The following is a 22575-nucleotide window of genomic DNA, read 5'->3' on the forward strand; positions in this document are numbered from 1 at the left end:
CTGTATTTCCTATCTTTTATGTGCAAACTCTTATAAAACTGGTTTATATTATTATCACTAAATCAGACCCGTTACAACAACCCTGGTGACGACGTCCTATCATCACACCAAACCAATCAACTGCACAATGTTGATAGCATGATAATGATAGCATGCACAACGTAATTATTCCCTGATAACCTTAAGTGTGCTACAGGAGCATCGTTGTGTATGTTAGCACTGAGCACACGTTAGCACATGTCCAGTAAATGTACCATATATGTCCAGTATGTGTCTAGTATATCTCCAGTATATGTAGAGTTTATGTCCAGTTAAGTGACGGTTGGTATTTCCGACTGATGTGGAAAACCTGGTCTCTTCAGGAGAAGCCATTTTTGAGGTTCTCTCCTCCTTCTAGCCAGACTTTGATGTCTGGAGCGGCCATGCTCTCACTAATGTAAGGGAAATCCTGGGCATCACTGAGGCATTTCCTCCCGGCCGCTCTCACACAGAGAACCATTAGTATGGACTGCAAAACATGCGATGCATGCTTCTGATATGCATTAATTATATTCATATGGGTGTTTTGTTTTTGTTTTGTTTTTTTGCATATGTCTCTCGGTGAACTTGGATCACCTCCATCGAGGGAGTTACAGTCTCGCTTCTTTTTCGTTTAGTTCTTTGTTTGCTTGTCAGCAGGATTATGGAAAAACGATTGGATGGATTTCCACAAAACCTGAGTGGAAGGATGACACACAGTCCAGGAAAGACCCCATTAAATGTCTGTGTGCATCTGGATAAAGGGACAGATTTTATTTATTTATTTATTTTGTGGTACTGGGTGGAGAGTCTTCTTAGATATACTTCATAACTTTGCAAAAATCAAACTTTTGGGAGAGGTGGGGCTTGTTTCAGACTGGCATGTGGAGGATTGTTCTGCCTTCGTGGAGGAATGCACCATGCTGTCAAACTTTCAGTGTGCACACAGTTTTACACACTTTTTTCAAATAAAACAAGAATGCTGAAGGACTGAAGCAGCACCGACTCAAGAAAACCAGAACAAAAGTTCAAAATTACTTTCACAGATCTGGAAAAGCTGTAAATCTGAGCGACCACGACTTCAGACCGGAGGCGATTTCATCATCGTGAAAATATTCAGCTCAAACGGTGAGTTTGATGGCTTTGATGGAAGACGATCTGCAGTCGGCTTTGGATGAATGTCGCTTATCACGAAGTCACAGAGACGCAGTCGTAAACACACTTCAGTTCATGTCACAAACTCCATCGGTTCCTCGAAGGCCCACCAGAATCCACTCTAAAGTTTAGCACGAGCTCTTCAAGCTTTCACGAGAACACACAAGGAAATTAGCTGTCACAGTAACCATGGTAACAGCTGAACCATGTAAGCATCCTCTTCAAAGTTTTTACTCGCTCGGTGTTTGCGTTAGCTCGGCCGTGTGGTGAAAGACGAGTCAAGGTTAAGGCATGAGGCCCGCCTCAAACGCCAGCTTACGCAAACCTACGACATTTGAGCTTGTTTAGATCGTCCTTTCAAATCTGTGCACAGAACCCCACTGTCCGGGGGGAGACGGGGAGGGGGCGACAGGGGGTGGGGGGTAGAAGCATCACTCGGCTCAGATGGAGCTATAGTGGGACAGGCTTGACCCCATTCCTGTCTTTGTCCCAGTGACGGGACAAATTCCTGCTCTGAGTCACAGCCGAAAGCCGAAAGCCCATCCTGCGTCAGCCCCAAGACGACGGACGATCGGTCGGTGATATCGACCCCAGGCAAGAAAAAAATTTTCTGCTTATTGATTTTTTGATGATCGGATTAAAAACTCGGGGTCTGCTTCCTGTGCCAGGGTCGCAAAAAAAAAAAAAAGAATGACTCCAGTCGGTGCTTCTCAAGAGGCTCATTGTGTTGCTCCCACACCCTGCTGCTCGGCGCAGCCACAAATATGTTGTGTTTGGTTTATGGATGACGATCTCATCATTTAAGCCACATGGAGCTGCTAGCTAATGCCTGCACAAAATAAAAACCTTTAACCAGAAGTCGATCCACGGCATGCTACGCTCCCCACTCCTCATCCTCCTCCCTTTCTTCCTCTTGAAAGGAATTGCATTGAGGGCACAGCATCAAGTCCTCTGAATATGATTTTACTATCCAGCAATTGAAGCCAGATGCTGGGGTATTATTTCCAAAATATTAAAAGTGGAAACAGTATTTTGTTCTGGAGAAGTTGCCGCTGCGCCTGATGAGCCAGAATGTTCTACAAATAAAGCCTTTTTTTTAATCTTAAATCCTTGAGGTGGTTGCAGATAAATTGACGTTGACACGCGAGAGATGGGAAGACTTACCGGATAATGAGGACGGGGTCTCGTCTACATCATCGCTGTCGTCCAGAGACAGAACGAGCTGTTCTCCAAAAACCTTCAAACAGAGTCGGGGCAAAGCAAGTTAAAAAAAAACCGAGTGAAACCAGAAGAAACCAGCAACAAACTACAAACACACAACTGACATTACAGACGTCTACGTGGACTCACATTGTCCACCAGCGTGTGCACTTCCACTTCAGGCTCCTTGTCTGTGTAAAGTAAAAATATTTAACCACAAGTTAATGCATGACATATCCTCCTCCTCCTCCTCCTCCTCTACTCCTCCTCCAAAGAAGAATCAGAGGCTCTAGATGTGTGTCTATTATTGGAAAAGTGTCCAATGAGATGTTCTGGTCATGGGGAAGAGCACAAGCTCCCCGCTGAGACGACGTCAATTGGAGAAGATAAAGCGGCCGCTGAAGTCAGAGCGGGGTTGAGGTCAATACGGAGATACACTTCCTGCTTCCCTTTATGAGTCGATACCGCCATCTGCCATCTCTATGGTTACCACAGGTAAATGAGAGCGACTGCGTGTGTGCACGCCGGCCCGGCCTGATCACCTCAGGGGGAAAAAAGTAACACACAATCTGCCTGCTAATTATTTCTGTGTACTCTGCATGAAGAAGGGAGTGTGTGTGCAGGTGAGATTTCCTTTTACGGCGCCTGTGTGGAGAGGTTTGTTCTTTTTTAGTCTCCTTAGAAGAAGAAGAGGTCTCTTTAGGTTGCAGGTGATGGAAGTCCAACTGTACAAATGTTTGCTTGACAAAAAAAACAACTCATAACGCAAATAGATTATTTAATCTGACATAAAACAATAAAAGTCAGCAGCCGCTTCATGAATGAATTACAGGATTAATTGTCCAATCAATTTTCCAGATGGGTTAATAATTTCAGATGCGACTTCATCTGTGAGCCTTTGTGTGTGTGTGTGTGTGTGTGTGTGTGTGTGTGTGTGTGTGTGTGTGTGTGTGTGTGTGTGTGTGTGTGTGTGTGTGTGTGTGTGTGTGTGTGTGTGTGTGTGTGTGTGTGTGTGTGTGTGTGTGTGTGTGTGTGTGTGTGTGTGTTGTTTGAGGCTCATATTACACATCTGGGACAGCCATGTGACAGCAGCAGCACTCCGGTAAGGTATCATAGGTGCATCATGGGTAAACACATGCAGCACACATCTGATCATTACTCTAATTGAAGCCTGTGTCAAGAACCTGTGAGGTTTTCTTCTGTTTCTTCAGTTTAATAGGATTTATTTTATTTTCTATTTATTACATTATAAGATTTACTTCTTCTCAATTTGAAGGTACTACATGAATTAAATTTCTTGTTTTTAACAACTGAATGAGGAACAGACATCACGTGATGCATCTCGGCCTCTAAAGGTGATAAATGAAACCACCTCACCGTTACTCCTGGGGGGGAACTCATCCTTCATCTCGTCCCTCTCTTCTGCCTCGCTGTCAGCTTTGAGCACATTGATCTGGAAGAGAAACTTCAGAAATTAGAACACTTTACTTTTTTATTATTTATCTTATTTGTTAAGTGTTCACACTTTCTAGATCTCTTGTAATGGACCCTCTGATAATGTTTCTGCTGCCACAATAAAGGAAATTCCCCCCACTGTAGGACTAATAAAGGAATATCTTATCTTAAATAACAGGAAATAGACTTTATTAAGTTTCCTCATCATCCCACAATAAAGATCACCTCAAAGCATCACGTAACGCCGCTCCATCCTGACCTGCCTGTCCTTAAATCTTATTCTCATGCCCTCTGATTTACAGGCTGTAATAACTGCAGGGCTTTGTTTGCCTTGACTTGCTCAACTCTTATCAAAGCGTCTGATTGTGCGTTAAAGGGTATGAGAGTCAAGGGTTGACTGTTTACATAAGTCCGAACGAAACCTCAGCGTCTGGCCTTATCTGGAAGGCGACGGCGCGTTGACATGGTGCACAAAGCAGCATGGGAATATTCCCCAGCCACGATGAGAACCTGAGGTGCAGGTGATTTCCGTTTCCTCTCACCAGTTTGAGGATGCGGTGGTCTCCTAGTTTGTTTCGGAGGATGGTGATGCCGTCTTGAGGGGAGAAGCCGGGCATCTGCTTCATGGTCAGGGTCAGGGAGTTCGTCCCGGGACAAAACCTCAGCATGGAGGAGCTATCGGACCACAAGCACCACACGCCTGGAACGGGGCCGACTGCGGGGCCCGGAGGACTGGAGACGAGACGGAGAATATAAACACAGTCTTATCAATTAGATGTCATGACCCGTTAGTTAGCTTTTTAAAGCTAAGTCTGTTCCACCATATTAGTACTAGCATAGCAGCATGAGCTCCATTTAGGATGAAAAAGAATAGCGGATGTATTATTCATTATTTGTGTTATATTTTTCGGCCTTACGTCGTCAGAACCCTGAACATCTCATGTCGTTCCTCCCTCTGTGCCAGCTGAAGGGGCGTGTCTCCTTCCTGATTGGGTGAAGTCAAGGCCCTCTGGCCTCTCGGTTGGTGGATCAAGAAACGGGACAGATGGATCAAATCCAAACGCACCGACAGGTGAAGGAGGGTTTCTTTAGGCTGAAGCTCCGCAGCTGCAGAGATAAAGAATCAAATGAACCACATCAGATTTCTACGGACAAGACTTGTCTAGTTCAAATAAATGAATACATCAAATAAATGAACACATCTTGACACACTTATAAGACTCCTTCCCCATGAAAAGCTGTTCCTAGTATTTAGATTCACATTAAAATCATTGATAATTCTTTTTTTTCTTCAAGTTCAGAAAATCTGTCAAATATGATGCCAAAATAAAGAAGTTTTTCTCCAAGTTTTACTATAAATTTGAACATCCAGAATCACCAGATCTGGAATATCATTTTAATCCTGACTAGACTTCATTTTGTGGGAGATCTCAGGTCACCAGAATTCTTCTCCAAACATCATTCTCCACACAAAAGCAAAAAAAAAAATCTGGTAAATAAATTCTGAGGTGGTAAATAAATAAAATAAATTCTGAAATTTTTGAAAAAAATTCAATAAAATCTGATCGCAATTTTATAAAGGATAATATCTAATATCGACTAATATTGTGTAAAGGAAAAACCTCAAGAAAAAACAGACATCGTCATCAGCCGGTATTTCCCGTATATTCTTACCATAAACTCCCAAATATCGACGTCCTCGGGATCGATCCACGTCAAGTCAGATTGTGTTCTACTAATAGAACCTTCACAGTGACCGCTACTCGCTATTCTTTACACATTTTCAGCTCTGTGAAGATCATCCGCCCTTTATATACGGAATGCAAGAAGAGCAAAGTGTTCCTATGGAGGAAGGAATGAAGGGCTCAGCTATGCGAGGCGTAGTTTCTGAAATATATTATTACCTAGAAAAACTGGATGCATAACTGCGCCGACACCTGGCGCACCCGTTGCCTTTGGGCTCATGTGTACGAAACGTAAAGACTACACAAAAACAATCCTGTTCCGATGTGTGTAAGTATCACAGCAGCAGCACAAGTCAGAGGAAAGCCTCTGTGAGACCCCATGTTGTTTAGTAAGAACGGGATGAAACGGGGTTTTAAAGATGGCCAGAGGTGCTTCATCTTCGGACCTCCCCCCCCTCCCTGTATAAACCAGGTGAGAGCTGAGCGTTGCTTTGGTCAGATCTTTGAAATCCAAAAACAATTTGCAGGAGAATTCGACTTTTATTCTTTCATTTCCCTCCAATTTTGTTCCAGGAGCCCTGAGATGAACTGAGGTCATCCTGTTCTCGAATGGCGCCATTAGCTTCAATCTGGTTTTGCCAGAGTGAATATTGAACATACCCTTCCAGCTTAACATCAACAAGCAACAATGCCAGCGATGAACAGGCCGACACATAGCACACCATGGGACATGCATACATACATACAAACTGCAGTCGCGTGTTCACAATGACTGAATCAGCAGAGGGCTGAAGAGAACAAGATGATCCAGGATGGTTTTCTTCTGTACTGTTGTTCCTAATGAGGAAAGACTTCTCTGGAACATCAGAAATAAGGATATCTGAGGCCAAGACCTCAGAAAGGAGTGGTCCAGGACGCTGATTTAATAGACACGGAGGTCTGCGAGACAACGCTCATCTGACGGACGAGGAATAATGGCAGTAATTGCTCCTTCTTTGGAGCACGCCGTTATCTGCCCGACTGGCTGGCTGGTCCTGCACATCATGTGATGAAAGAGTCGGGCCGAGCCGTCAGGTCTCATGTCGGCTCTGAAACCTACTGAACACCAGAACACACCTCAATCACATTAACCCCAAGCTGGTTCTGTTCTTTAAAGGAGGACTGAAACACAGGATTGGCATCAAGACTGTGTTTGAGGCTTTCTATTAAAGACAACGTGACTCATCATCTCCAAAGACCAAGGGTCTGTACTTGTCTTCTACCTTCAATGATAGATAGATAGATAGATAGATAGATAGATAGATAGATAGATAGATAGATAGATAGATAGATAGATAGATAGATAGATAGATAGATAGATAGATAGATAGATAGATAGATAGATAGATAGATAGATAGATAGATAGATAGATAGATAGATAGATAGATAGATAGATAGATAGATAGATAGATAACCTCTGGTATGAGGGCCACACAGCACTGGAGGGGTTTCAAAATCTACAGCCTGTGAGCTAAACTTTCTTTTTCATTACCTTCTCTGGGCTGACTGTCAGTGTTTTTCCACTGCTGAGGGTAATCCATGTTGGCAAAGGCCTGCGTTATCTTCTCATCCAGCGGCCTGAGATCGGCTTCATCACCAGAGCTTCCCCCAAGCCGCCCGTCCTCCGGGGCGTGGTCTGACGCTCCGATACTGGACTCCTCGTCGGCCGTCCACGTGACAAACCTCTCCAGGACTTTCAGGTAGCTCCGGGGGCCCAGCTGGTCCCTGTTGGCGCTCAGGTGCTCTGCAACTTCCTGGGCCATGTCGCTGAGGTATTCAAAGGAGGTTTCACCCTCGCATGGCTTCACTTCATCCTCTGCGTAAAAGTAAGCCGTGACGGTGACGGCTTCCACGAACGCGTGACCTTTAAGGCAAATAGAAAATAAGGATAAAGATGGCTAAAGGAAGGGATCCGAGCGTCATTGGGGGTCGACATACCTGGAACCGTGGAGAGGAGGGTCAGCCTGTCCTCTCCTATTCTTGCCGGCGTCACATGCGTGAGTCCAGAGCCTTGAATAACGACATAAAACTCTGCATCTTCAGGGGCGGCGTTGGATTCTAAGCTTATATGGGCTTCCACCTGTCCCTGAGACGAGAAGGAAATCAATCCATTGAATTCCAATTCACACAAAAGTAATAATAATCATCACACAATCGATATAAAATATACATCATCAAGCAATAAGTTAGTTCATCATAATAGCTCTAAAATACTGTGAAACTTTCCCTTGAAGGAAAAGGTCTTTGCTCATCAACCCGATGGCAGCGTTCAGGTCTGGTTCACTGGATGGGAGGGGCGGGAGGCAGAAGAGCACGAGTCCTTCTCTCACAGTGGGGGTGAGGTGCACCCCGACGCGCCTCGTCTTCATGATCAGAGTCATTATTTCTGATAAAGTTTTTTTTTTCCCTGAATCTGCCTCATTGGGGGGTTATAAGCACTGATGCTGATGACACAAATACACAAACACAAAATGAAATTCACCGCCTCCGAGACGTCTCCACGGATGCAGGGGGGAGGCCGAAGCATTCGGTCAACAAAGCTAGCAGCCGCGGAGAGAATAAATCATGCCTCTTAGTCACTGACTAAACACAGTCGATGTTTTTCTCCGCTATAAACATAAATATTAGCGAATATAGAACTCACAAGATTTACTTCCTGATATCACTTTAAAAAGGATCACATGTGTGGAGCTTCATGCTTGTGCAACAGTCTTATCTTCGGTTTTCTTGTGCTCAGCTTACGGTTCTATCTTGTGATTTATGGGGTTATCCTTAATTTGTCTTCATTATTTACACTTGAGGTCAAAGCATTCATCACGCTAACACATACTGTATGTTAGCGTCCGGTTTTATTTCAATTCAAAGATTAATAAATTCTCCACAGGCGACCTGACGCTATAGTTGGAGATTTCTCAACACACTAAAGACTTAGTCTTAATGACAATTTAGAAGAGCAGCTAAATACAAAGGACTGAAGCTTAAAAACATACGACATTCATTTGGATTTTATATTTTGGGTTGTGTATGGATTAAACATTACATACATCATTGTCTCCTAAGATAAAAGATTTATGTTTGTGTGCAAACATGTACTTGCTATACACACACACACACACACACACACACACACACACACACACTGCCAAACAGCAACCAGCACTGCAAAAAGCCATCGTCACTCTGTAGTTGTAGCACTTCCCACTTTTGCACTTTCATTCTGCACGATGGAATATCCCTGCCTTCTCACAGGATGTCCTAGATAAGAGAATATGACTAATAAGCAAACTGATATCCACTTCCCAAAAAATGTTCACACGCAAGTAATTTTAAAGAAATGGAATCCAAATAAAACGTGAAGTTTTATCAGTTTCATTTGTGGTCACAAAAAACGGGATTGCAAAAAACAAGTAATTCTGATCCTGACTAAAGATTCCAGTATTTTCTAAATGCATCTTTGCATGCAGAAGGTTTTCTCTACTAAAGCTCATAAGGAGAGAGCGATCAATAACAGCACTAGCATAAAGTCTAGCATTCTGACTGAGAATGCAACCTGATATCAGCCTCCCCTTTATTTGCTTCGCCCCTTGACCCCTGGAGCTTTTAAGAGCTGGGACTTAAGTCCAGTCCATGACGGTCCAAAGGTAAAATGTGCTGGCAAGCTGTTTGGTTGGAACTGATAATGGAGGTCTGAGTCAGGCTGCAGTTTCTCAGCTTGTAGCTCGCGTTAAGTGGTTCGCAGCAGTGCCACTTACACTTTTAATGTTATCGCTGCTTGTTTTTCCACCTAGCAAAAAAAAGATAAGATGTCTGCTCACTGTTTTGTGGAGCTTTGCTGACTTCTTATAAAGCTGAAGAGACACAGGGCATCAATATCTGTTTTGAAATGAGCTGAAATTCTTTTGTTGTGCTGAAGTTTTAGGGAAAATGATCTAATGCAGCAAGTTTTTCGATGCTGTGATACATCAGGACCGTAGGAGCTCTAACGTGTTCTATTCCCTTACAATCATGCACTCAAATTTCCTTGAAGGTCATGGAGGAGAATATTTTGATATACAGTATTTTTTGTGCCATGTGGACTCTGAGGAGGAGCTGTAGTTCTTATATGATGGATAATACTGATTTACACAAGTAGAATTCAATCAAACAGAATTTTCTTGAGTCTACCTGCAGCTCCTTCGCCTCAGGGGAGGAGGACGAAGGACGGCTGGCAATTACACGTCATATGGATGTGATCTATTGCCTTCTACCCAGAGCTTAATCATGACACAACCTGATCCAGTGATGATGAAATATTCAACGTTCTGTGGTTCAATCTCGTGCCTCCCATATGGACAGGTTTAAGGTCAGGCATAAGATGTTAATTATGGAGCTTGAGCATCAAGTCGACAGTAATGTGCGGATTATCTTCAGATGGAACAAGAATGTGACTCTTAATATTTGGCTTCATTAGAAAACCAAAACCTAGGATAGGCCAGTTACCTGATTCTATAATCTCCTCATATTGTTGTCCATTCAGAAAGGAAAAACAGCCTCAGATCTGCTGCATGTGGTCTCCAGGAGACCGGCAGTCATCAGCTTTAGAGCTCTTTGCTATGATCTCCTGAGTGCTACACGTAGGTGACGTCAGGGGATCGCTGCCACTCCAACAACAAAAACAGCTCCGGTAACAGGTCGACGTCAGCAGGGAGTATCTTCTTCTGTTTTAAATATGAAATAGCGGAGAAAACAACACAGCCGCCTGAATAGCCAGGGGTTACCAAACGAAGAGGAGTGCTGAAATCCTCATGTGAAGAAACGAAAAAGAAGACCGATCGCAATGAATCATTAAAAATGATTGGTTTGGCTTCGATCAAATACAAACAGAGGGTTTAGGAAAGGCATAAGCTTGGATAAATATGCTTTCCACATGCTCCATCATTTTCATAAACATTCAAAGCAGCTCATGTGTCAAGAAAAGATTTTTTCAAATCCGTAAGAATGTTTCAAAGTTAATGCACTTGGAATATTTGACTAGAAGCTAACAGGAGAATTAAGGATGACAGCTAGCATTGCGCCTCAGGCCTTTTCTCATACGCTGATGATACACCTTTCATTTAATCTGATGCACAAATTGGGTAATAATATCTTGTCAGTAAAAGCTGTCAGCAGCTCTGGAGTGGTGCCATTTCAAGTGTAGACTCCCTGTGGCCTGATAACAATAATACTAACTGGAGCACACTTTGTTCTTAAAGTGTGCTAAAATTATTCATTATTCATAGACCAACTTAGACTTCACTCTGGCCAAAGTGAGAAAGTCATTGTTATGAGAGAACACAACAATTTGCTCAAATAGAATATTTTTTCCCCCTCCTTTTATGACAGACCGGCTTATCATATGTCAATAAACGGGCAGCGGGGTGAAGTTTCGTGTGGGTTTGGCGTGTGAAAAACATGGCAAACAATCACCACAGCACTTAAGAAGGAAAAAGAAACCTAGACCACAACACTGAGGCACCTCATTCCAAAGAGCACCGCGATAAGTGTCGCAATCACACCATTCAGATACAATACAACAAGAATGAAGCTAATCTAGGTCCGTTTGGGTATAGCTGTCCTGTGGGAGACTGAATTTAGGCGCGGACTTGCTAAATGCTAACATTATGTTAATATATTCACAATGAAAAAGTCTTGTTTTGGTACTGAGGAAAAAGTCAGGAAGTCAAGTAATGAATCCCTGTTCAAAAGTTGTTGGAATATTCTATAAATAGTCTGGGTTGGTTGGTCAATTGGTTGGTTGGTCCCCTAGCTTCTTGCTTGTTTGGTAGGTTGGTCCATTAGCTGCTTTATTGGTTGGTTGGTTGGTTGGTTGGTTGGTTGGTTGGTAGGTTGGTCCATTAGCTGCTTGTTTGCTCAGACATACAGTTAGTTAGCTGCTTGTTTGATCAGTCGGTTGGTCTGTTAGCTGCTTCCTTGGTTGGATGGTTGGTCCACTAGATGCTTGTTTGTTTGTTTGTTTGTTTGGTTGGTTGGTTGGTTGGTTGGTCCATTAGATGCTTCCTTGGTTGGATGGTTCGTCCGTTACCTGCTTGGTTGTTTGGTCGGACAGTCAGTTAGCTTACTCAAAAACTACAGAACAGATTTCCGTGACATTTGACTGGTCTTGGGTCAGAACACACCACATCAGCCTTTAGGGGCAGACTTCTTAGATAGACTATGTTCTCTCCTGCCTACTACTCTAGTTTTTCACGTTTCTCTCTCGCAGCAGATGTGAACATCTAACATGACATCACACCAACATGAACACGATGTTCTCACAGGAGGGAGGCCAGTTTCTTTAACACCTTGCTGAACAGAATCACTTTGACATGGAGTCCTGCGCTGGCGCTCCATAAAACCTCCCAAAACACAGCAACTCCCAAACTTTCTGCCTCCCTTTCAATGCCACCGTTTATCCATTGATCCAACCAAACAGTACATGCTATGGGCCCGGCGCTGTGTTGTGCGTGCTGAGGTGCGCCATAACACTTTAATAAGGGTGTTACAATAACAGCCTTTATGTGACAGCAGCTCGCACGCACAAAGCCCGCCATTGAAATCTGGATCTCATTCAGCGGCGAGGGTTTGCTCCTGTTGAGTCGTGACCTCAGAGGGCGGAGACGCCACTTCCTCTTCATGGAGAGGTGTTCGTGTAAATGGCGGAGCCCGTAATGATTCACATGCCTGGGCTTCAGACCAATCCTCAATCAGCCTCTGTGAGCGAGGGGAGGCAAACGACGAGGAGCCCTCCCCCCGCCCCCATCTGAAACTGGTGACACAGCAAAACAAGCAGACACTCTGCTTACCAGAAATCTGGCAACGCTTCAGTGCCTGGCCCACCCAGGCTCCCATAAGGGAGGGGGGGAGGCGGCGGCATCGAGGACTGGAGGGGAAAAGGAAGGCAGATGGAAGAAATGAAAGTAGAGGAGAAGAAATGCTCACATTAGCAAACCCTGCTACTCCTTACGGCACCGAGCAACAAAACCGTTTTCCTATCGCTGTGGAAGTCGCAAATTTGCTAAGCGGGCCGCGTGAGGCCCGGCTTCCCCGGGGACAGAAGCCCTCCTGGATTGGGTTTCGCTTGCAACAGGAGGCTTAATAGTCAGCTTCCAAACAGACAGAGAGGCTGCTCTGAGAAAGGAAGAAGGGACGGATGGAGGGAAGAAATAGAGGGTGCAAAACCCATTGAGGAAAGTTCATCTGTCCACCCAAACACCGCCCTGCAAACGACAACAGTCACACACCTGAGAAAAACACAGATACTCACATATAGAGGCACTTCTCTTTGGTTCACCTCCATTTTCTCCCCATCAACCAGAAACCTGGGGGAGTAAACAGTCGTGTTAGCGCATCATTACGACAGAACAAACACATTTCAAGTATTTTACATCCTGTGACATCTGATTTGAAAGTCTGAATGCTGGAAACCTTTAACACAACAACCTGAGGTCACCTTCTGGGGGAACGTTAAGGCGTGAACAGTCTTTCATTGACGTTCTTGGTCACGCCCTTCAGGTGACGGAGGCGTCCACCTGCGTGGACGAAGCCTCGACAACGGGAGCAAAGCGAATGACGACGGAAAGGGTAACCGTATCATCGGGACACACCCGATCCGCCGTGACTTCATCAGAAGGTGAATAGTGCATGACTTTAAGGAGGTGTCAGCTGTTTGTCTAAACACTAACTAGCCCAATCGGTTAGTGATGCTCTTGATCAGGGATAAGAAGAATCTGGGGAAAAAATCAATCAAGAAGAACTAATACCAATAGAGCAAAAATAATCTTGTAATTTTTGCACAAATCTTCCAACTGAAGGCTCTAAATATGATTTAAACCCAACGTTTACTTGAAGCCATGAACTATAAAGTAGTCCAGCATCGTGATCGTGTTCCTGCAGCAGGTCCACTGAAACACTCAGACTTATGTTCTCTGGGTTCTAAACAATAATATAAGTATCACGTTTGCGTGCTGATAGAGTCCAAAGGGACTGCTGCCACAGGCCAGGGCGTCCATCTCTGTTTTAACCCCATTATGAAGAGAAACCAGAGAGGCTTTACCTGTCGTACTGACGAGCAGACATTGTTCTAGATTGGCAGGTTGCGCCCTGAGATCAATATTCTTGTTTACAAGAGGTTTAGAAGACACTATCTGAGCCAGGGAGATGATCCGGACCCAAAAAACAACCCACAACCACCCGAACACAGAGGAGAGGAAGAACCCAGATTCTGACTTCATCGTCCCAACATGTGAGGCAGAAACCTGACCTGACAATCACACACACACACACACACACACACCTACACACACACACACACACACACACACACCAGGTCGGAGCGTGAGAAAAGAGATCACACATAACGAGGGAAGGCACCCTGTCAAAAAACATTTGGGAAAGTCATTTTGACGGCTCTGAACGCCTGATGCAAATATTTCCAGCCGGTCGCTCCTGTCGTCCCTCGACATTTTTCAGGTGATGCGTGATTGAATAATCAAATTCCTCTCACATGACAGGCTGCGGCCTGGCTGCTGGAAGGTGTCCCTTTCTGTTGTTTTTGTGGATTGGGGGGGGGGGGGGTGATGGGATTACAATTTAACGCATTTGGAACTCGTCGCTCCTGATGACATCATGTGATTTTTTTTTTTATATATAAAGGTGTTAAACCTTCTATCAGTCGATCTAATTAGTCCACCATGACGGATTTAGATATAACACACTGAGAGAGTCACAAAATACCCACACATGTTTTTACACACACCATAAAAGCGGTTAAGCCACCGGATAAACCGGTATACTTGTAAACACTCGCGTAAAGATGTGGAAACGGGTTTTTTAAAACAGTAAAATAGACATTATCCGCGCCCGAACGTGACATTCTAGGAGATTTTAACGCTCTAGAACTCCTGTAGAACTCCTACAGTCTTTGAATGCAGCAGAGTATAAAAGGAGCCCAACAGAACAAAGTATGAAAGAGTTTCCAAGTCGCCACGTTTTACCAGTGAACGCATCAGCGCTCGATCGGCTGGAAATCGGTAACGCGGCGCGTAAAGCGATAATTATCGCGATAATATGATCGCGTATTCTTCGTGGCTTCCACGCCGGGTTGCAGATGAATCCTCTCGGTGTTACCTTCCCTTCCGTCGTCTCTCCCGGTTCTCCCGGTGGGTGGGTTGGTGGGTGGAGGGGTTGTTGTGGTGGTGGTGGTGAACTCGATCCGATCCGGTCGTGAACGCACGACTTTATCCAAATGGAAAAGTTTCTCCGCGGCTTGGCTTTTTTTTTTTTTTTTTTTTTTGTTCTGTTTTTTTTTTTAATTCGAGGCGACTCCTAATGCTTCCAACTCCATGTTTCAGCCCGGCTTCATCCGTCTCCCGGCTCCGACAGAGGTCGTTCTGCTCGCAGGTGTCGCCGGAGTCGTTTTCTCCCCTCCGCGGGCGTCTCCCGGTCCAGCCCCTCACGCACCGGGCTGCGGGGACTGGAGCCTCTGGAGGGAGGCAGCAACCATCCCTTTGTGCCCCAAAAAAGTTTCATCACACCAGTTTGAGATGTGTTGATGGAATATATTTCCTGCATGGTCCAGCAAATAGTATTCCATCAAGAATCTAAAGGAACATCATGTCATTTCTGAGCTGCTGTAATCTACTTGTTTGTTTGTGTGCAAGATATCTCAAAAATTTGCTGACAGATTTTGATGGAATTTTCTACATGGGTGGATCTTGGAGCAAAGAAATAGATATTAAATTTTGAGTTGCATCTACACACAGATGTTGATTCTAAGGCATGAACAATAGAAGACAATTTGCCCCTAAAAACTAAAAGGGACATGAGAAAAAACACACGATTTTCTGTTACTTTAAACAACTGGATCAAGCTCTAGGAATTTAAAGTATTTATTTGGAGGTTATTTTTGTTTTAGGTATTTTAAAATAAATATTTAGTATTCATAAAATATTAAACAAGAGATTCCAAGTGCCGGGAATTTGTTTTCAGGTTCAAGGGCAGCTGAACAGATGTGAGGAAGATACCGGCGAGGCGATGCATCATGGTGACATCTCGTTCCATGTTCTACACCCGGAGGCAATGATGTAACGTTTGATAAGCAGTAATGGTTTGGGTTCTGGCATGAGTTCTCTGAGTGACTTCTGGATACAACCTGTACTTTTGTGGACAGGTAGAAGCCAACAGAATAAACGATAAACCTACCCGATCGGTTGAATGCACAAACACAAACGTTCTTCATGGGTATAACAACAAAACAAGTATCACAATTTTAAATAAAATTTCAAAAAAGTTGCCAAAAGTGACCCTTTTTTTAGTTTCTTGAATTCAAATAAAGATGGCGTAAAGGTGGGGGCATGTTTAACCTCACCTTAGTTCAGTTTGGACCCTCAGAATGGAGCTCTTCATGGGTGGAGCAGCAGGATTCAGGATTATTTAATCTCAGTTTTAACTACAATTGAATTTCAAACCAATAAACATTTATTTTTTGTCCTTCAACATATATACCTTTTAAAAATAAAAAAAAAACTCCTGTAAGAAAGATTGACATTCAGTTCCCTCCTCGTCATTCAAACCTGACACCTGACTGACAGGGCCACGCCTTCAGGGTTTTACCTGTTCAACCGATGACAGCCCCACTCAGCTGGTATGGTGACGAACTAATAGCAGCTTATGTTAGCAGCCTTCACAAAGGTATGTTCACTGACTTCACAGGGCCTCTGTTAAGTTTATTATGGATTGCATCATCATGAAACTGCTGTAATTGTAGTTTTAAGCAGTGAAAATGAGCAACTCTCCTATTAAATAAAATGTATTATATGTGTGATTTGTTATATGATTATAGACACCAAAACTGAACTGTAGCCATAAAGTGGGCCAACAATAACAGGGAGGAGAGGGATAATTCTGTTTCATGTAAGTGTTCATGTACTTTATTTCATGCACTTACATAGCAGCTCCGAAAGCCAAGACAGAGAGGGTTTCAAATCAAAATGCATGTCGGATACTAAAGTCCAGACCATTGGTATTCTTTAATGCTCCTTTGGTCGGATGGAAATCTTTGGTCCTTCTGGATCATAAGAAGACACAGACGTCAACGCAGATGTTGGACTTGAACAGGAAGCGGGAGGAAGATTTTCCCACTCTTCCACTTCCCAGACTTATCCCTCAGACTGACAACGAGGTCACAGCTGATGGGCTGCAACCATTTTAACACACTCAGCAGTTTGAGGTTATGTATAGGGGCTTTCTCGCTTCATTTCCCTCTATATTCTGTCCCATAGCACCTCCCATTTTACTAAAATACCCAAACATTTTGTCATTGTTATATTAGATGTCTGATATAGATTAAATGAAGTTAAGAATAAATCATCCTCCTGGAACCCAATCAAGGTCCTCTGAGGGTTGGGGGTGACAGGGGAACCCCACTTTTCAAACCACTGTCGGAGCCCATCTCCTGACCTGAGTAGTATGATTCATTATCTATAAAACTGTGGCGCCACCTACTGGCATAAGTATGTCAATGAGTAAAAAGAGAAGCGGCGTACAATACTGCCACCATGTGGAGGCTTTATGGACGACACGCCATATGAGTCCGCTTTAATTCAGTTTGTCCCTCAAAAAAAACACAGTACATGCGTCGCAACATGACATCCACATCGGTTATAGCATAAATTTTAATCTTATGTATTTACTTCCTTGTGTATTTACTTCATCTCGGATACACAGTATGGATACAACCTGTAGGCATCCAGGGATGTAGTAAGATATACCTGTATTCGTCCCACAGCGGGGAGATAATGAAAACAGTCTCAACAGAAAAAAAGTCTGATAGTAACCTGTTCACCCCACAAGTCCAATCACCTCATTGGGAAATGATTAGCGGCTGTTTCTGGCCCAAGAATACTAAATTAAACAGATCAAATTGAAACATGCTGAAACGCTTACATCTTCACCTCAGAATTCTCACAGCATTAAAATACTGAGATAACAATAAGATTAATGTCATGTTTATGCTTTTGAATGATGCAATAGATGCATGACTGAATGTAATTAATATTTTGACCAAAGATAATAACTTCTTCTGGAATTAATCAGTAATTAAATGGCCAACTGACCTGAAAGAGTATCAAACATGAGAGAAAAGCCTCAATAATCAGATCCTGCAATGATTTCAGTAAATGATAAAAGTGACTTCATTGAGTGTTTGTTCCAGTTTCCAAATTATTTCTGATTGAGACTTTGTTTTTTTAATACGTGTGTTCTTTTTGATTTGTGCCTGCTTATAATTCAGTGTCAATATCTGCTGTTCCTTGTTCAACATGCCTGCCAATGACGTCAGCTAAATGCGATATAAAGTAAATTCATCCTACTAATGTGGTCGAATGTTTGATGTCAAGGGAAAAGGGTGTGTGAGGAGCTGCCAAGAAAATAAATTTTTATTCTACAATCTGTTAACTGCTTATATTAACAACAGCTGGCTATTGGATCATTTTACTCTGTAATCAAATCTACTTAACAGATGTGTGATAGTTTTGTGATTTTAGCTTGATTTTATGCTGAATGACAGAAAAATCAATTGGAAAATGATTAAGAAGCAGAATGTTTGAATAGCCTGTATTGTATTCCATCTGATTCAAAAGGCCTCGATACAGTATAACTTTTGTAGTAGCAATATTTTAAAAAATAGTGTGAAGAAGTGTTTTAATATTAGATTTTTGAATGTAAAATTTGATAGAAAGTCATAGTCATGACAAAGATTTTACATTAAAATAAGAAATTTGCAAAACTCAATTGTTTGTTGAGTGAATGAGGGAGAGAGGAGAAGGTAGGAGATGATCCAAAATCTGAGTTTTTATCCTACATCTGGTGTGTTGTTTATGTCACACTTTGTGCTCAAGACCTTCCTGCTATTTGTGTGTTTCTTATGTTTGAATCCTGTTATTGTTTCAATTGTATTTTTCAGGCTCTAATAGATATACACTGGAGATCAGAATTAGAGAATAATCTACAGCGATAGCAAGAAAAGTTAGTCGTTCCAAATAAGGCTTTTGTTGTTGTTGTTGTTGTTGTTGTTGTTGTTGTTGTTGAAATGCCTTAGTTGTAAAACAAAAACAAAATAAAAAATATGTTCTAGTAGTATGGTACAGCCACACACAAAAAACTATTGAGCAGTAGATATTGATTTTATTTCAGAAAAATTCATTTTAAATAAATTGTTCTCTAATTTTGGACTCGTGTACAGCTCCTCTTAACTTCCGGCTTTCACGGTGCGGTCCTGCGAGGTGATGTGTGTTACCGGAAGAGAACAGACGGACGTAAATAACAGTTGCACGCTGCAGCGGAAACGACCGAATGCGCATGCGTACATTTGTCAAAATACCGACAGATGAGGGATAACATAAGCAAATGAGGACTGAAGTGAAATAATAGCTTTACGAGGATGACGTGTATTTATTTATTTATTAATAGCTTCTCACTCTCTGATCAAACGTTTTTTTAGGGAGGGTTAGTAGCGGTACATAGAAGCAGCAGCTACAATGCTAATTAACAGCTAACAGATAGTTGGTAGGTCTTTAATATTCAGGTTAGCATCCTCCGATAAAGGATCTTAACGTCACACGTTATGTGAACGGAAGCGAATTGTGTTTCCAATTCAAAGCATCTGGCTTCACTTTAGTCTCTGTGACCGTTCCGTGTGCGAGCAGAGGATGGATAACGTTACCATGTCAGCCTCGGATGGAATAGCTGAGTGTAACCTGGTTTCGGATGACATGGAGGGGATCTGTGTAATGCCGGATTTGGGCGCCATCAAGACCGAGCAGTCGATAGCAGACGATCCGGGAACCCAAAATGTGGCCATGGGCATCAAGTTCATCCTGCCCAACCGCTTTGATATGAATGTTTGCTCAAGGTTTGTCAAGTCCCTCAACGAGGAGGACAGCAAGAACATCCAGGACCAGGTGAACTCTGACCTGGAGGTGGCTTCCGTTTTATTCAAAGGTGTGTGTTTGAAGTTGTATAGTCATCAGCTTTTGTGTGGTGATATGTGATGTGCAGCTCATGTCATCTTACCTTCTGTTCCAGCTGAGTGCAACATCCAGACCTCACCTTCCCCAGGTATACAAGTACGTCACGTGTACACGCCATCCACCACCAAACACTTCTCCCCCATCAAACAGTCCACCACACTCACCAACAAACACCGGGGCAATGAGGTTTCATCCACACCTCTTCTGGTGCATTGTAAGTAAATTGCATTTTTTTTAAAGATTAGTTCTGAAGTTTAAATGCTAGTCAGTTCATCCCTTTTTCCTTTTTTATTTTTTATTTTAGCTTTGTCCATTCATCAGCTCGCAGCCCAGGGTGAAATGGTGTTCCTGGCCAGCAGGATTGAACAAGGTGGGCCACAGGTGTAATAAATAACTCCGTAATAACCATTTAGGGATGCAGCTGACATCTATTCCCACAGATCAGATTTTTTTAGTGATTTGTTGATGAATAATTTGTTCTGTAATTGTCATAATGTCAGACAAGAATAAAAAAATAGAATAAAATGCTTGAATCTACAACATCAGCCCAAAAAAATCACAAACTAAACTAGAAGTCGGCATTTTTATGTAGCATTGTCAGTGTGATAAAATGCCTTTATTTAATCGCTATAACATCTGATCACTGCTTCAGATTTCATAGATGTATTCGGTACAGCTGATGGATGGTGGGAAGAACATATCTGGATGTCAACAGTTTCTGTCTGTTGTCTTATTTTAACAGAGACTGTGATCAATCTCCAGGATGAGGAAGGCTTTACCCCCCTGATGTGGGCAGCTGCACACGGACAGATCGCTGTCGTCGAGTTTCTGCTCCAAAATGTACCGAGCAACGAACTGGATATGTTTTTCAAAAATCTGATATTTTAGATCAATCCCCTTGTGCTCATTGGCTGGTTGGTCTTTATTGCTCTTTGTTGTAGGGTGCCGACCCCAACCTGCTGGCCAAAGGCAGGGAAAGTGCGTTGTCTTTGGCCTGCAGCAAGGGATACACCGATATCGTGAAGATGCTCATTGATTGTGGTGTTGATGTCAATGAATATGACTGGGTAAGAAGCCTTTATCGATTACAGTACGAATAAAATCTATTATTCTTGCATCCTGTGAGTTCTTGTCGAGCTGTCTTACTTCTGGGATTTTCAGAACGGAGGGGCGCCTCTGCTGTACGCCGTCCACGGGAACCATGTTCGCTGTGTGGAAATCTTGTTGGGTGAGGAGAGAAAAAAAGCACTTTGAGGAGAAACATCTCATCTGTTTTGTGTTTTGGAAATCAGTTGTGTCTCTTGTACAGTTTCGATGTTTTCATGCATTCCAGAGAGCGGTGCCGACCCAACCATCGAGTCAGATTCTGGATTCAATGCGATGGACATGGCTGTGGCTATGGGTCACCGGAATGGTATGTGTGATCCATCCAACATCCAACCGCTCACACACTCTCACACCTACAAGCAATTTAGGTTTATTAATTCACCTAAGCTGCATGTTTTTGGACCAGGAGGGAACCCACACAAGAGAACATAACAAACTCTGAAAGGAATTGAACCCAGAACCTTCTTGCTGAGGCAAAAGTGCTACCCACTGCGCCACTGTGTCACCCCACCGCTGAATCGTTTGACATGAACTCTTTTTCTACTCAATAATCTGCTGACAATGACCCGTCGTCCATGTGACGGACCCAGACGTGAGCCAAAATTGGAGGTTCTCCAACTAATCAGAAGTTCGATCTGTCACGATTCATTTGATCCGAACAGGAAATGAGTTTCTGTCGAGGCTGCTGCTCACTTTTTTCCTGCCAAATCCCTCTTTTGTGGGGGCAAATCACACTGTGTGTATCTGTTCAGTTCAACAGGTGATGGAGGCGCACCTACTGAAGTTACTGATGGGGATCCGAGAATGAGCGCCGACGGATGGGGAACGGAAGGCGCAATTCTGTCATGTAGCATTCTGAACCCAGACTGATGACAGAAACACTCCTTCCCATTCGGTGTTTCGTTGGCATGACAGACATGAAGGTTTTACGGTGTGAATTTTTGCCATTAACCCCATTTAACCTGTTTTAGTCTTGTTGAAGTAGCAGACCTGACCTAGACACACTGACAAGAGTTTTTCACTGCAACCCAGCATGCACTGCACTCCATATTCAGCCTGCTGCTAAATGCGCGGCGCGTTAGAGGTTGGCATGGAGCTTGTTTTTTACATCGCACATGGCATTGTTCCATCTGTGTTAAAACTTGTAATACTTTTTCCAGAATTACACAATATTCTGTAAAACGGCTTCACATTCTTCGACACGTTTGTGATGCCGTTTTGAAGTTTGTATTGAAAACCCAACCCAGATTGTGTGCTTTGTGTTGTTGTTGCTGTTATTTATTTGAACATTTTGTGATATTATTTTGATGCAAGTCTGTTTTGTGTAGTGATGTTGATGTGCTGTGACCTCAGACCTCATTTAAATATCCCACAAGGTTGTTGTGGTTTTAAAAAAAAAGTTAACGCAATGTTTGTAGTAAAAGAATTGAAGTTATTTGATTAAAAGATTCTTCCAAATTGTTTCCATCAGTGCTTTATGTAAAGAACATAATCCACTCGTCGAATTGCAGCTCTATGAAGTCAAAATGCTCAATATAAAATTGTAGTAAACTTTTGTATGTATCCATGAAAATATTTTTTCATCCAAAAAGTTTGAAAAGTGAAATCAGGAAAATAAAAGCTGCCGAAAGTAAATAAAAATTTTAAATACAGCTCACGGGAAAGAAGATGAAATGCTAAATGTTAGCTAAATGCTAACATTAACATGCAACGCTAAAACCAACGTGACATTTGGTCACTGGTGAGAGTTTTCAAAGGGACTGTAGGAATCCAATTCCAGATATTTAAATTTCATTCAATTCAAATAAATAAGAACTGTATTTAGTCCCAAGGGGCAATTGCAGGGATTATGAACATGTTTGCATATGAG

General features: G+C 42.8%; 2 protein-coding genes across 4 annotated transcripts in view; one reads left to right on the plus strand and one right to left on the minus strand.

The window, feature by feature from the left end:
• The window catches only part of arhgef28a (Rho guanine nucleotide exchange factor (GEF) 28a), a 33518-nt gene extending 18146 nt beyond the window's left edge, over nucleotides 1-15372 (minus strand). The window contains exons 1-9 of the mRNA XM_068334305.1: nucleotides 14698-15372; nucleotides 12836-12890; nucleotides 7492-7639; nucleotides 7046-7417; nucleotides 4746-4935; nucleotides 4371-4560; nucleotides 3751-3826; nucleotides 2524-2564; nucleotides 2338-2410 (exon numbers count right to left, since the gene is read on the minus strand). Coding sequence (XP_068190406.1) covers nucleotides 2338-2410; nucleotides 2524-2564; nucleotides 3751-3826; nucleotides 4371-4560; nucleotides 4746-4935; nucleotides 7046-7417; nucleotides 7492-7639; nucleotides 12836-12868 — 1123 coding nt within the window. The 5' untranslated portion in view covers nucleotides 12869-12890; nucleotides 14698-15372. The remainder of the gene's footprint in view (nucleotides 1-2337; nucleotides 2411-2523; nucleotides 2565-3750; nucleotides 3827-4370; nucleotides 4561-4745; nucleotides 4936-7045; nucleotides 7418-7491; nucleotides 7640-12835; nucleotides 12891-14697) is intronic.
• A 3557-nt stretch (nucleotides 15373-18929) lies between these two features.
• Nucleotides 18930-22131, plus strand: ankra2 (ankyrin repeat, family A (RFXANK-like), 2). Of its 3 annotated transcripts, none has more exons than XM_068334846.1 (8): nucleotides 18930-19569; nucleotides 19654-19812; nucleotides 19903-19968; nucleotides 20341-20438; nucleotides 20540-20665; nucleotides 20760-20826; nucleotides 20932-21012; nucleotides 21112-22131. In XM_068334846.1, the coding sequence occupies exons 1-8, from the start codon at nucleotides 19278-19280 to the stop codon at nucleotides 21135-21137; spliced, it is 915 nt and encodes a 304-aa protein (XP_068190947.1). In that variant the 5' UTR covers nucleotides 18930-19277; the 3' UTR covers nucleotides 21138-22131. The 3 variants fall into 3 exon arrangements, with proteins under 3 accessions (XP_068190947.1, XP_068190946.1, XP_068190945.1); XM_068334845.1 differs by having other exon boundaries at nucleotides 21458-22131; XM_068334844.1 differs by having other exon boundaries at nucleotides 20932-22131.
• Nucleotides 22132-22575: the final 444 nt, after the last annotated feature.

This window comes from Antennarius striatus, chromosome 15, assembly GCF_040054535.1.
Source record: "Antennarius striatus isolate MH-2024 chromosome 15, ASM4005453v1, whole genome shotgun sequence".
Classification (NCBI taxonomy): Eukaryota; Metazoa; Chordata; class Actinopteri; order Lophiiformes; family Antennariidae; genus Antennarius; species Antennarius striatus.